This window comes from Lingula anatina, chromosome 4 (assembly GCF_051362555.1).
Source record: "Lingula anatina isolate TDL-2025a chromosome 4, LinAna3.0, whole genome shotgun sequence".
NCBI classification, from domain to species: domain Eukaryota; kingdom Metazoa; phylum Brachiopoda; class Lingulata; order Lingulida; family Lingulidae; genus Lingula; species Lingula anatina.
The window spans coordinates 13170125-13183146 of record NC_141770.1 but is presented as its reverse complement, the minus strand read 5'-3'; the positions used below and the strand labels follow the sequence as shown (position 1 = coordinate 13183146).

Sequence of the window (13022 nt, the reverse complement as noted above, 5' to 3'; positions counted from 1 at the left end):
TTCTAAGGTATGAAAATGAATATAGAAGTACACGTAGCATATAGATGGCGTATGAGTAGCGTATTTGCACCGTATATTAATTTGCGCTTAAGTAGCGTATGAATAATACAAGTATATGTAAACGTATGCTATCGTAAGTGTAGCGTATTGTTACGGAGGTTATTAGCTTCGTAACTATTGATAAAAGGAGTCAATTTGTGGAATATACTTTGTTTTATTTCCGAGTGCAGCTTACAGGACTTCTATGTGCTAACTTCAACCCTTTAAGCCACTGCTCTTACTACTTGTTGATCCTCTGCTTTAGCACTTCAGCTTTTCGGAAAGTTGACTAACTTTTCAATAAATTTCAGATATATTTATATTATAATAAATAGTGTACCGTGTGCAAATACATCAGTACCGTGTGCATTTTACCATATATGGTCAGAATTACTTTACTTATTGAATAATGCTGATTGCATGGACAATACGTGAAATCATCAAACCTAAATGCTGGATTACATGAGATTGGTTATACAGATCATTTACGACATGCAGCTAATATCTTTACCTTATTATGTATAATGTGATGCAAGAGGCAGGTCATTGTTTTTGCTTAGGTATCAATGACCAAATTTCCCTTACAAATTGTCACGCTTCAAAGATAAAACATGACTTTACACGTTAAATCCAAAGACTATCATCCGGTGCACAATACAGTGCACAGGGTCAGAAAGTACTCAGTATACCGAAGAGGGGTTTTCCAAAATTATTATTTTAAATGTTATGTTACCCCGTGACAGTATAACAAACATCAATAGCGTACGGATACCGTAGAGGAGCGTGAGAGTGACATATGTATGTATTGTTCTGATTACCTTTTTTGTTAAATTTAATATATTAATCAGTCATTAAAAATACGTTCCATATATCACCCGTTCGTCAGCATCACGTTACTCTTACGCTACGAATACGCTAGCTTTACTGACCACAGTATGAGGAGCGTACTGTAACGTACACTTAGTGTCACCCTAGCGTGTTTGTCGTGTGCTTAGCGTATCCCTAATGCATCGCCCTCTGCATATGGAAAAGTACATCAACATTCGCTGGCGCACTCGAAGCGTATACGACTTAAGCCAATTGAACCCTAGCGTGACCAATTTCTCTTGTACGTTCTCATACGATAGTGCTATACGCTAGAGTGGCTCGACAGCATAGAAAGTTAACCACGGCGCACGACTTGCCTCAGTTACAATTACCGGCCAATATATGGATTCGGTGGGCTTTCTGATCTCGGAAGTTGAAATACCCATAGAAAAAGATAGGTCAACCCATCTTAAATTGACACAGGAACTCACCTGCACTTACCAATGAACTCACGGATCCTTTGGCGGGTGCAAAAAAAGGCGCCTCCTTCCCAAACTATTCCTATAACAGGTTTACTTAAAACGATACTAGACGCGACCCAATGGAACGTCTCATAAACCATTCAATATTTGCATTGGTGAACACATCTTTGCTTTGACATCTCGTGGCTATGGAATTGACGTGTGTGTTCCAGATTTCAGATTTTTTCTTTGTCATTGTTTCTGTACAAAGAACCCACAGGGATTCATCGACATGACGGTTTTTTATTCTCGTAACTCTTGTAGAATCTCAAAGAACATTTACAGCGTGCAATGTATTTGATTGTTACCTACTGTTATGGGTGTAATTAAAACCAATTAAAAAATATGCATTGATCTACAAGTCATTTATAGGTTGAAGTAAAAGTAGCCCTCTCTCTCTCTCTCTCACACACACACACACACACACACACACACACACACTATGTATCAACAGCAGTGGTTTCAAAATACCATTTCTCGTTTGTTTTGTTCAAACGGGAGACAACACCAATTGCTGCTGCATGAGCAACAAAATCACACACATCCGTTTCGGCCCCAGAACAGGTCTGTTATACTGTTAACTCAGTGAGGATCCGCCGTAGTTTATACAGTGAAACTCGGTTATTCTTCTCAGCTTGCTTAAAAGCGCACCGCGGCTTTCCCCATCGCAAGCATCAAACTCGCACACGTTGATAGCTGGCTGGTTTATAGCTAGTGATCCATCTTTTTCATTTCAGAAACCCAGAGAGAGAGAAAGAGAGTGAGAGAGATTGACAGCCGAGAGCGGAATCAGATTCAGCGTGGATAGTGCGGGGATGCGATTCAACAGTCATATTATTGCTAATGCATACAATTAACGTGATTATACAGGGGCACCGGTAGCTACCGATGTAGAAGGATTTGTATGCCTTTGGTACGGCAATACATGGGCAGGCAGTACAGGCAACCACCTCAGAGTTTCAAGGAAAGATAGCACTGCGTGAGGACGATGACAGAAAGCTAGTACACGGGGTTAATTTACCATGCAATTCATGCCAATCAGACCCCTTTCAGCCAATTAGCCAGTGGCGCAGTGTGGCTCTGACGGAACCGAACCGACTCTACGAGGACATCTCTTGCCTGTTAACATATTTAGATGGTGTTATCCTAGAACTAACACTAGACGCACACCTTGACGAGTAGAACTGGAAAACAATTAACGCGCGGGATGTTATTTTACACCTAATCCCACGCCGTTGTGACAGCCCGTGTGCTTGTTGTTGACAGGCTTCTCTTTACGAGTGCCCCAACCGCAAGTTTACTTGTGCTGTTGATTGAGTGGAATATGTGACATTGGATTGGAACAACAGCCCCTGGAAGGACACGATATATATCTAACCATACAGTCATTGAACGAACGCTCTCAGGTACGCTGCACTGACATCTTTCACAGTAAGTGTGTGAACAGCGTTTTTCTATACAAACACGCCTGGCAAGTGTTCAGCTGTGTCGTTGATTGCAGGTGCACTTAGGCGAAGAGCGTAGGTGGAACAGCCGCTCGTATTGCGATACTGAGCACAGCGGGAGAAGTGGGACACATCTCACTTGGCGGACGTCAAGGCTGTCAGCGCGATTACTGCGGCTAAGCGCGACAACACTAGCTAGAGAAGCGGTGGCTTATTTGATGTAAATAGCCGTTCAATTGTTCGCGTCTGCTAATTATCCAGGCTGCCGATTGTTCATTTCGATGCCCAGTGTTAATGGCAAGTGGACGACGTTTTGAGCACTGCGCACGTGAACGGCTCAGACAGTAAATATATATTGGTGTAAAGACATACAGTGCGATTGTTAAACGATATTCATTTAATTTCCTCTTTGCTTACACAACTAGTGCACGTGCTTACCTGCTTTGTTGATTATTCATTTTCAAGAACCAAGTTCGAGGCAACAGTGCCCACGTGGAAGTTCAGGGAGTGAATATCTATATCAATATCAATATCAGTGCCGATGCGTGCGTTGCTTTGATTGTATTGTCACTGCATTCGGGCGGCGAAAACGGGTTGGCTTTTCACCTTACATTGCCTCGATTACCTGCATCGCGTGTTTCAGCTTATGACAGATTCTGTTAGTATTTTATGATTTAACATGAACTATCGACAGACCAGCTGTTGCCATCAGACCTGAATATACTTTGCTGGTTCTCATGTTTTAAAACGGATTCCCAGCGACTTTTGCGATCCAGTTGTTTGATAAAAACCAAAGCAAAGGACTCGTACAATTTATTACGTTTATTGAACGCTATGATGGCAGACGCTGCACGCCTACAGTTGCCACATGATGAAGAGGAACAGAGACCTCGTTCAGGAAGCACCTCCTCGTGTCGCGGCACTGCCGCCGCGGCCGCCGCCACCCGAAATCGACCCAGGAGAGGGTCTCTCTCCCCCACGCCCGTGAGCGCACCCCCTACATTCAACACCCACCAGAAACGCTACTCGGTCTGCCTGGAGGTCCCCAGTTTGCACTTTGGAGGAGGAAGTCCTCTGAGAGCGCGTCCCAGAAGTGGCAGCATCCCGGCCAACGTCCTGCTCGGCCTACCGAACGGAGAGAACCCCTTTCTTAGCGATGAAGACGCCGCGATTGTCCGAGTTCGAGAATTCTCAACCTCTCCGAAGGGTCGAGTCATAGGGAAAGCCGACGCGTTTAAGATCATCTCTCGTAGCAGCCAAAGCGTTTCTTCAGACCGCTCGGGCAGCGGGGAAATCGACGGGGAGGCTGAGGCGGACTTGGATGAGTTTAACCGTAACCGTTTGCGTTCCAACAGCCTCATCTCCACGGGGAGTTACGTCAGTGACGTCGAAAGCAACAGCGACGTTGAGCGAATTTACAAGGTGGCTATGCTTGGTGCTGAGAGGGTTGGGAGGACGGCGCTGTTACAGCAGTTTCAGACATTGGACTATGTGGAAACGTATGACACTGACGACCGTAAGTACTCTTATATGTGCACTTTCTACGTGGTATCTTCTAAACCAATTTATCAGTGGGAAGGTCTTGCATATAAACTAAATTGTTTTTATGACACCTTATTCCAACTTTTCTTGAACAACGATAGTGTGATTTTTGCACATATTTCCTTGAGTTTTTGTCGACTTTTTGCAAGATTTTAATTTCATGAACCAACAGATTGTTTCCTAATGCATTGAGTCCCCATGCAATACCTAAAGGTTATCCCCAAGAAATAAAAAGAATACGCAGAAAAAACAAATAGGCAGGGAAACAAAGTATTAATTGACCCGAATCAGATTTTTGTTAAGCATTTCCACTTTTTGTAAAAAAAAAAAAAAAAAAAAAAAAACTTGAAACCAGAACCTTGTACGAAACCTGCCAGGCAATTCCTCAGAGATCGCGCATACTTTTCGGAATCTGCAACGTTGTTATCGCGTCTTGTTCATCTTAGTTGTTTTTCCAGCGGTATTAATTAAATAGAGGGTTTAGATTGTATCAAGGCCGCGCATGATGTTCTTATGACAAATGATGTCTCAAGGTGTATTTGCTCAGAAAATATTGATGTCCCTGATATATTTGATTTTTATTGAAAATTGCGCCTAGTTGTTTATCTACCTATCTGTCCGCGAAGAGTGTTGGATTTATGGTTTTGTGGAGAAATGAAAGTAATAACTCTGGATGAAAAATGAGTTCTACAATATAACGACTGCCCATTAATTGATGGTGTTTGACTGATGTTCTCATTTTACTAAGGGATTTTAATGAAATATTTAAGGGACTTTAGAATATCGTATAATTGCTTTTTTTGGTTTGCAGTTATACTATTTTTGGCCTGATGTTGATACTTTGCGCAACACTTCGTTCAAGATTCTGGATGAATCATTTGTTTTTCATATTTATTGTTGACAGGTAGAAAGACAGACAGACAGACAAACAAACAGAAAAGCGAACAGATAGATAGAAAAATAGAAAGACACAGGCAAATTGCTAGGCAAACAGACTCAAATTTACTATAGGGAGAAAAAGAAAGAGAGGGTCTAGCAGAAATGTCACAGAATTAATATGTTATGCAATACGAAACCCCATTCGTCCTCTGATAAGATTGTCTCAAACTTCATTGTACTTGCATGTGCTATTCTCGCAAAGGAAATATAAATGACAAATCATTGGATTGATGATGCAAATATAAGTCTGCTAATGAAAAAGAGAACACACGTTGAAACCTGTCAGTATTGACCTACTGGTCTCACATTAGAATCCCCTGTCTTAAGATTTATGTCTCCATCGGAGATCTTGGGAATCTAATCAAGCAACGTTCAAGAAGATATCATCAGAGGAGAGAGGAACCAAATATACTGGGAAAACCATTATGTTCTTGTCTGTTTGTTGTTTAGTGCACATCAACTAGTATTTATTGCTCGTTCTTAACTCTCTTTTGTGCTGGGATGGTAACAGCGATCTCCTTCATCCACAATATGATCGAGCGACCATATGGGTGTAGTGCACCGGTCAGTCAGAGACCACAGAACTATTTTCTCTCTCTCTTCTCTCTCTCTCTCTTTTCATAAATCTGTTTTTATCTTCAACATGTAACCTTTTGGCTTATTCTGCAGCGATGTTATTTATTGGCCATTTGCCCTCAGTCATTTCAATGCCATTATTCAATTAATACTATGTTGGGTTCCATTTTCGTATAAGACCGCCTAAGTTTACACTATGCCGTATACATTGACGAGTGCTCATGTCACTTGACGAAAGGTCATCGCGCTATTTAAACCGACATGGTTTAATTTGAGCAACTGGTCAGAATACAACTTGGCATCGAGAGGCACTCTGAGCACAAAAATCTGATGGCAGGTTTGTAATGTTGCGTCAGTCATAAATACATATCCTTCGGCAAGTGGGGAATCGGATGTTATTTGTTTTAACTGAAAAATCGTGAGAGTTGCAGACCTGTTCGTTTAAGAACAGTGTCGTCAAACTGTTTGGTTGCTTTTAAATACACGTAGCGTGTTTACTAGACAAACTGTACATGGCGGAAACTCCCAGCTGATCAAATGATGCGGAGTTCAACTTGTTTATAAATACACACTGATGACACAGAGTATAGTTAAAGTGACAATTCTGAATGCGGGCAATTGCAATACTCTGCAATTATCTCGACGCCACATATTAACTTTCATCCCAACACTCTCTTGGCTGTATACCAAATGATTGATGCTGCTTATTGGTTTTCGTGTATCTTCTTTTTTTCGTGAAGATAATATTTCCATTTGTAGTGGATTGAAAATGCGTTGTTTGGTTTTACAGTTGTTTAGTGTGTTCTTTGATCTCATTCATGGTTTTGTGATGAAAAATTCATCTGTAACAGAGAAAGCTCATTCTAAATCATATTGAAGTTATCCTATTGGGAGAGGTGAATGCTCTGCGACATCATATCCTAAGGATCATTCCCTCTATCTCTCTAACGGATTTGTCGATCTTGAATATGAAAAAAAAATCAGTTCTCCATTGGGATTCTAAAATACACAAAACAGAACTTTTTTTTCGTTTGTCACACAAACAGCTGGTCGATGTTCAGCAGAAGAACGTAAATAGTTCACATCGCTGATGAACGGAGTTCATTAAACGGATGCCTCTGACTTTGATGTACTAGTGCTGCAATTATATGCATTTCTGTAAGGTAAACATTACATACACGCATAAAAGATAATGATGACTTCATCAAAAAAAAAAAGGGAAAAGAAGAAGACTGGATATTACCAGAATGTCTAGAACAATACCACATTTGACAATCCCGTATTCACGCCATGTACACAACTGTATCTTTACTCATATAGGCCTATCGGTCTCGCGGCTTTTACCGATATTGTAACATGCGCATTTCATTTTGTCCATTTCATACTGGTAGGACTTTATATACGTTGGCATAGCCATTGTAAAACCTAATCCACGATAATGCTTACCGGTATGTAAAATGAAATACTGCACCGGTACATGTATTGTCTCGGTTATATAGTGGCGAACAGGTGCTAGAATATTAATGATCAAAATGGAAATTGAAAAGTGGATTGAAAATGAGCGTCATAAAATCTTTATTGCCGTGGTTTCAATATACCTGTCAGTCACTGGAGACCCTAACTGATATTCAAAGAGAAGAACAGGTCGTGGGTAGATGTCGGAGAGATGTTTTCAACCTAAGTGGAGTGTGAAATGTGCACGTGAAAAATGCGTGAGACCTTCATATCTGCCCTTCATATCTGGAAAACTTTAATCAACATGCAATCAACATGTAATCAAAGTGTAATCAACGAAATATTACCGGTTCCAAGTTTCCCCGATTGCACGTCCACCTGGACTTGATTAGGTCTCGGAAACTTTTTCATTAACCCACCTTCTTAACTGACAGATCAATCACCTCATTATGTATAATCTATGGCGGTCCCTACCCTCTACTAGGGCCACAGAATGACTTTTCACAGGATATTCACAGGTATGTCTTTAGATAAATAGACGGTCATTTTACTATCTCTGGATTTTCCCATTTTTTCCTATATAATCTGCCACCCTGGTAGAGGGTAGACGGTCCCCAAGCGAGGCCAAATAACCACTTTTCCCATTGGTTGGCTCCCCAGATGTTTGCTCGTGTAAACACAAACTAGGAGTTGCTATGAACGAGATTTATATTTGTACAATGATGCTCCTGTGTTTTCTTTTACGAGTAGCCTTATCCCAGAAGTTAAACTACTGGCTGCCACTCTTATCTAAGGATAAAAACCTCCGCTGGCATGCCGTTAACTCGGTGTACGTAAAATATCCCTTCTGTAGGTTGCTCACTTTCCCCCCTCCATCTTAAATTTACACGGCTGAAGGCCGATTTCTGAAGATGACTCTAGTCGCTGATCGGTTTGCAAACCTCCTTCAGAACAGAAAAACCTGAGCTTATTTGACGTATTTACAATTATTAAAACCTTTTATGGCTACATTGAAAAAAAAAGCTCAATGTTATGAGAAAAAAGGTTTCCTGAATCTTCATATTACATGTGCATTGTATTCAATGGTTTTAATAAAATAAACGACACAATGGCACCTGGAAGCAAGACAAGATAAAGACATTTTGATTATAATCTTTTACGTTTTACATGCTTTACAAGGATTTAATTACGATATTTTATTATATGCCCTCTACCTTTATTTGTCAGGTAACATTTCAGTATTCCGATTTTTCTACCCGCTCACATACAGTTATTAGTAGATGTATAACGCCTGCGCGGAGTTAGACTTTGTGCGAGGTCCCCTGTGGCATGGGGTCCGGTTCACATTTGTACAGGTAAAAAGCGTCCTAGATTTTGACCCAGTGACGTCACACAAACCTAGCCTGTACGAATCTAATGAAGGGCGGAGTCTCTGTTACACGGGTGTTCAGATTCTTCACACCGGAATTTTGCTTACAAATACACGCCGAACTGTAGTGCTTATTAATAACGCTAACAGACAACTGGAAAAACAAGAGAATAACAGAGAAAATGCTCTTAATAGAAGAAGACAACTTTGTAAGATGTACTTGTGGGATTGTATGAACATCCTGCCTACAAAAATATTTTGGTCCTCATAACAAGCAAATGAAAAAACATGTTTTGAACCGATCGTCTGCTTGAGTGCATGCCCATTGTATGGTCTGACGTGACGTCATTCCGGTAATATTTGCTTGAATTGATGAAAAACAGGCCGGACGCCAAGCGGTGGACTCAATACAAAAAAAAACTTAATTAATAGCTGTTATTGCACTTAATGTTGCGTGTTTTCAATTATGACGAGCTTTAACCCCAGCAGCAGTAGTTTATTTATAAGCAGACCTTGTTCATAATAGTTCGAGGCTCCTCAATGTATGTTTACCAGTAGGGATACGTCAGCTGGTCCTGGATGGGGTTATGGCTGGAATCAATGTTGGAGTAAATCAATACTTATCTCACCATTTTTGGGATATGTTATATAATTATTACTTAAACAATTATAATGATTGTTTCTACAACGTAACCAAAAGTCCAGCGTTTCTAACCACGAAAGTATTTTTACCACACGCGGCTTTTGCTAGCTTGCCATTATGTCGTTCAGAAGAAGTTTACTGCCGGCAGAAAGCGGTGTTATTTACTGGTCATTGCCTTAAGTCATGCCATTATTTAATTAATACTATGAGAGGATCAGGATAAAGGATCAGGATTCACAGACAAAGACTTTGTGAACATGGCCGGCAAAAAGAACGCGTTCTTATTAATCTACTTGATTTTGTCTTATAAATGTCTATGGTAATCATACGTTCTCTCAGACTCTAGTGCCCTGGTCATTCCTTAAGTATGTTCTCTTTGTCTGTTTACGGAAATCAATCCAAGAGGATCGAAGTGAGCCAGGATTCACAGACAAAGACTTTGTGAACATTACCGACAAAAAGAGCGCGTTCTTATAATATACTTGATTCTGTCTAATAAATGTCTATGGCAATCATAACATTCTTGCAGACTCTATTGCCCTGGTCATTCCTAGAGTATGTTCTCTTTGTCTGTTTACGGAAATCAATCCAAGAGAATCGTAGTGCAGCCATGCAATTACGTATTGGAAGTCGGTTGAGAAAGTGCTTCGTTGTGTAAAGCGCATTTGTTAGAATTGTTTCCCTCCACAGTGTCTCCACCGTGAAAGATTAAATGGTTAGCTAATAGCACTTTGTCTTCCAGGAACATGAAAAAGAAATTAAATTCTTGCAAGATGTGTGCCCCTCATTTTGAACATCCTTGTAAAGTTGTGCAATATCGTTGGCTCCAGACCTGGGGTTGCATGTCTCTCTCTCTCTCTCTCTCTCTCTCTCCGCACATTCCTATCCCCCCCCCCCCAGACTAACAATTTTCCCCTGGAATCAGTCACATACAAATCCGAGGTCTTTTTACCTGATAGAAAACCGATTCTTATTTAAGAACTGCATGTTTTCTGATGCAATTGCCTCGTTGTGATGGACCTATCCTTACAGTGTGCGACTGGAATGTGTGGTACACGCGCCACTATACATCTCTCTGGGTATCTCATTTTGAACTATTTTGATTTAAAAACATGCAGTCTTCGCAGTAACCATTGCCAAAGCGCAAGTTCTATTTCAAACAAAAGATTATTTGTGTACATATAGACAATAGACAACCGATATGTCGAACAGTTTTTAAATTATGCCAATCCCCGAGGCACGCGAGGCATTTGAAACACGCCCAAAATGAAAAAGAAGAATCGTACGTGGGACGATGACTTTACTTCGGTCCTACTGATTCCCTTATTGATCATGAAGGCTCTATCACATTCATAAAAATAAATAGTGGATAATGAGAGTTGTAACCCTTTTAGAGACAGTGACATTAATGAACAAGTCGGAATATGAATTAGCGTGTTTCTGTGAATTTGAGAGATATAGATGTGTACCAGCATACTTTGTTAGTCGCGACAATATCAATTAACATGTTTATATACAGGTATCTCTGCTGCTCAGGTCGTACAGTGCTCCCTCGTGCTAAATCTTCACAATATGGAGGTTCATTTTTAAGAAAAGTTATGAGTTGTGGAATGGCATTTCAGAAATTCTCCATAGATAAGTCTGTTGAGTTACAAATATTTTTAGATGATAGACATTAGAAAACAACTAGAGTCATGGTATCAAATGATACATGTTGAAAAAAGACGTAGGTTAATGTAATCATAAACAGATACTTTAGTTAATCACAAAATTAATAAATAGAATGAAAATTAAAGGTACACTCCATGGGTTTGAAAATCATCCTTTTGCTTATATTTGCGACACACAACTTCTTATAATACACCTTAAAATGATTTAACCCCTTATATAATTTTTCTGGAGTGTACCTGTTGTTGATACTTTCATTGGAGCTTATGAAGATGGTCTCCGGTCATAATGACTGACCAGTCATTTTAAATTAAATCAACCTGTATGAATTTCATTAAAGACCAAATCCAAGTGCAGAGAGAGAAAGATAAACGGTTGAAAGAGTACGAGAGAATTACTTATTTACCCGGGAAAATCCATTTTGGCGGGTAAATCCCATGGAGTTGCCCTTTAAGATAAGTTGGGTGGTTTTTAAGCTAGGGAGATCAACATGGCACCACCAATACCTTCATCTATTGCCATTGTTCGAAGGCCAGTGAACTATAAGGCAGGAAACTTAATGGGAAAAATTATAAAGAAAAGGATATGTCACTCAAAGGGCGGCTTACGATTGCGTGTACACGGGGGAAAATATGAAATGAAAAACGCAGCACGAAATATCACGTCTATGCTTAAGCCTAAAGAGCCGGAACAGGCTGACGTTCTTCATTGTACATATACTCATTTCTAACCATTAGCTGGAAAACAACTATTCAGAAGCGCGGTGGCAATGCGGCAAAAATGCAAGGCTGGCAGCGGCAGTACTCTTCATGCCCAGAGGTGACTTTGTTTTTGTCAGAAAAGATTATGACTGATTATAATGGATTTTCTTACGAAAGATTTCCTTGGAGAGCTTCCTCTCTGATTGACGGAGCATCTGTTAGTCGCGCACTTTGGTTCATTGTGGCACTTTTTGCTCGGCGGATCTCTTAGGTAGCGCATGTGGCTGTGAGGATTAACGTTGTTATTGATGGCCTCAGGTGTTGCTACAGATTTCTTTTAAATACATTATCCCGTCTTATTTTTTTTATTCAGTTTTACCCGCCTTCACTCGGCCCCAACCCACGCGAATTGTTTCTTGAAGTGAAATCTTTGTTCCCAAAGATGTAGCTGAATTTATATGTATATTTAGATTAATGCGGGGTGAACTCCACGTGATCACAATAAAGACTTTTGTTGACATTTCAAGCCAAATCGGTTTAACATGCATTAGTTACCGTTTGAAACATGCCGCTTTTGACAAGCGTCAAGCGGTCATTTTACATTTGTTGCATTGAAAGGTAAGGTCCATGGAACAATTTCCATGGGTCCCGCATGTTGTTTGAAGTAAATGTATGTATTTGTCTAACTGCTCTCACACTCTCTACCTCTCTATCTCTCAGCTTATTGTATTGTATATGGGCGTGTTGGTGAGTGAAATAAAGCATTTAGTGCATGGAAAGGTATCTAAACATGTCTAAACTAAGCAGTTAATTTAGTCTCTGGAAAAATTCTTTTATGCAATGTTAGAGAGTACCCTACCCAAACGTTTTTCGAAACGGCCGATACACCTGTGTATACCGCGCTTATTTTGACCTTACACTTTATAAAAAACCGTATCTTGTAAAATATATCTGAATTATAAGCAGAACATACGAGGCTTGTGGTCTCTTGCAAAGAAGTTAACACTTGAAAAATAGATAAGATGCGTGATTCAGTGTGACTTTTAAATACATAAGGGTTCTCCGTTCTAACACAGACCGAGATAAGAAGCGGATTGCGTAATAGACGAGGCATGTGTATTTCTCCAAGGTTTCTGTTAATGTCTTTAAAAGTCTATCTGGGATATTCCACCTCGTCTTTAATTTGCATTATCCAGTCAATATCCATAATTTGCTTTAAAAAACGAGTTAGATACATCGATTGTCCCTGCTTAAATACTGACATCCTTCCCAAGAGACCAAACTAAATGGACATTTTATCAAAACAGCTTCAAACAA

At 40.1% G+C, this 13022-nt stretch overlaps 1 protein-coding gene across 1 annotated transcript in view; it reads left to right on the top strand.

Annotated features, from left to right (window-relative positions):
* Nucleotides 1-2111: 2111 nt before the first annotated feature.
* The window catches only part of LOC106179371 (GTP-binding protein REM 1), a 37691-nt gene continuing 26780 nt past the window's right edge, over nt 2112-13022 (top strand). Inside the window, exon 1 of the mRNA XM_013562983.2 lies at nt 2112-4328. Within this exon, the coding sequence (XP_013418437.2) occupies nt 3647-4328 (682 nt within the window). The 5' untranslated portion in view covers nt 2112-3646. The remainder of the gene's footprint in view (nt 4329-13022) is intronic.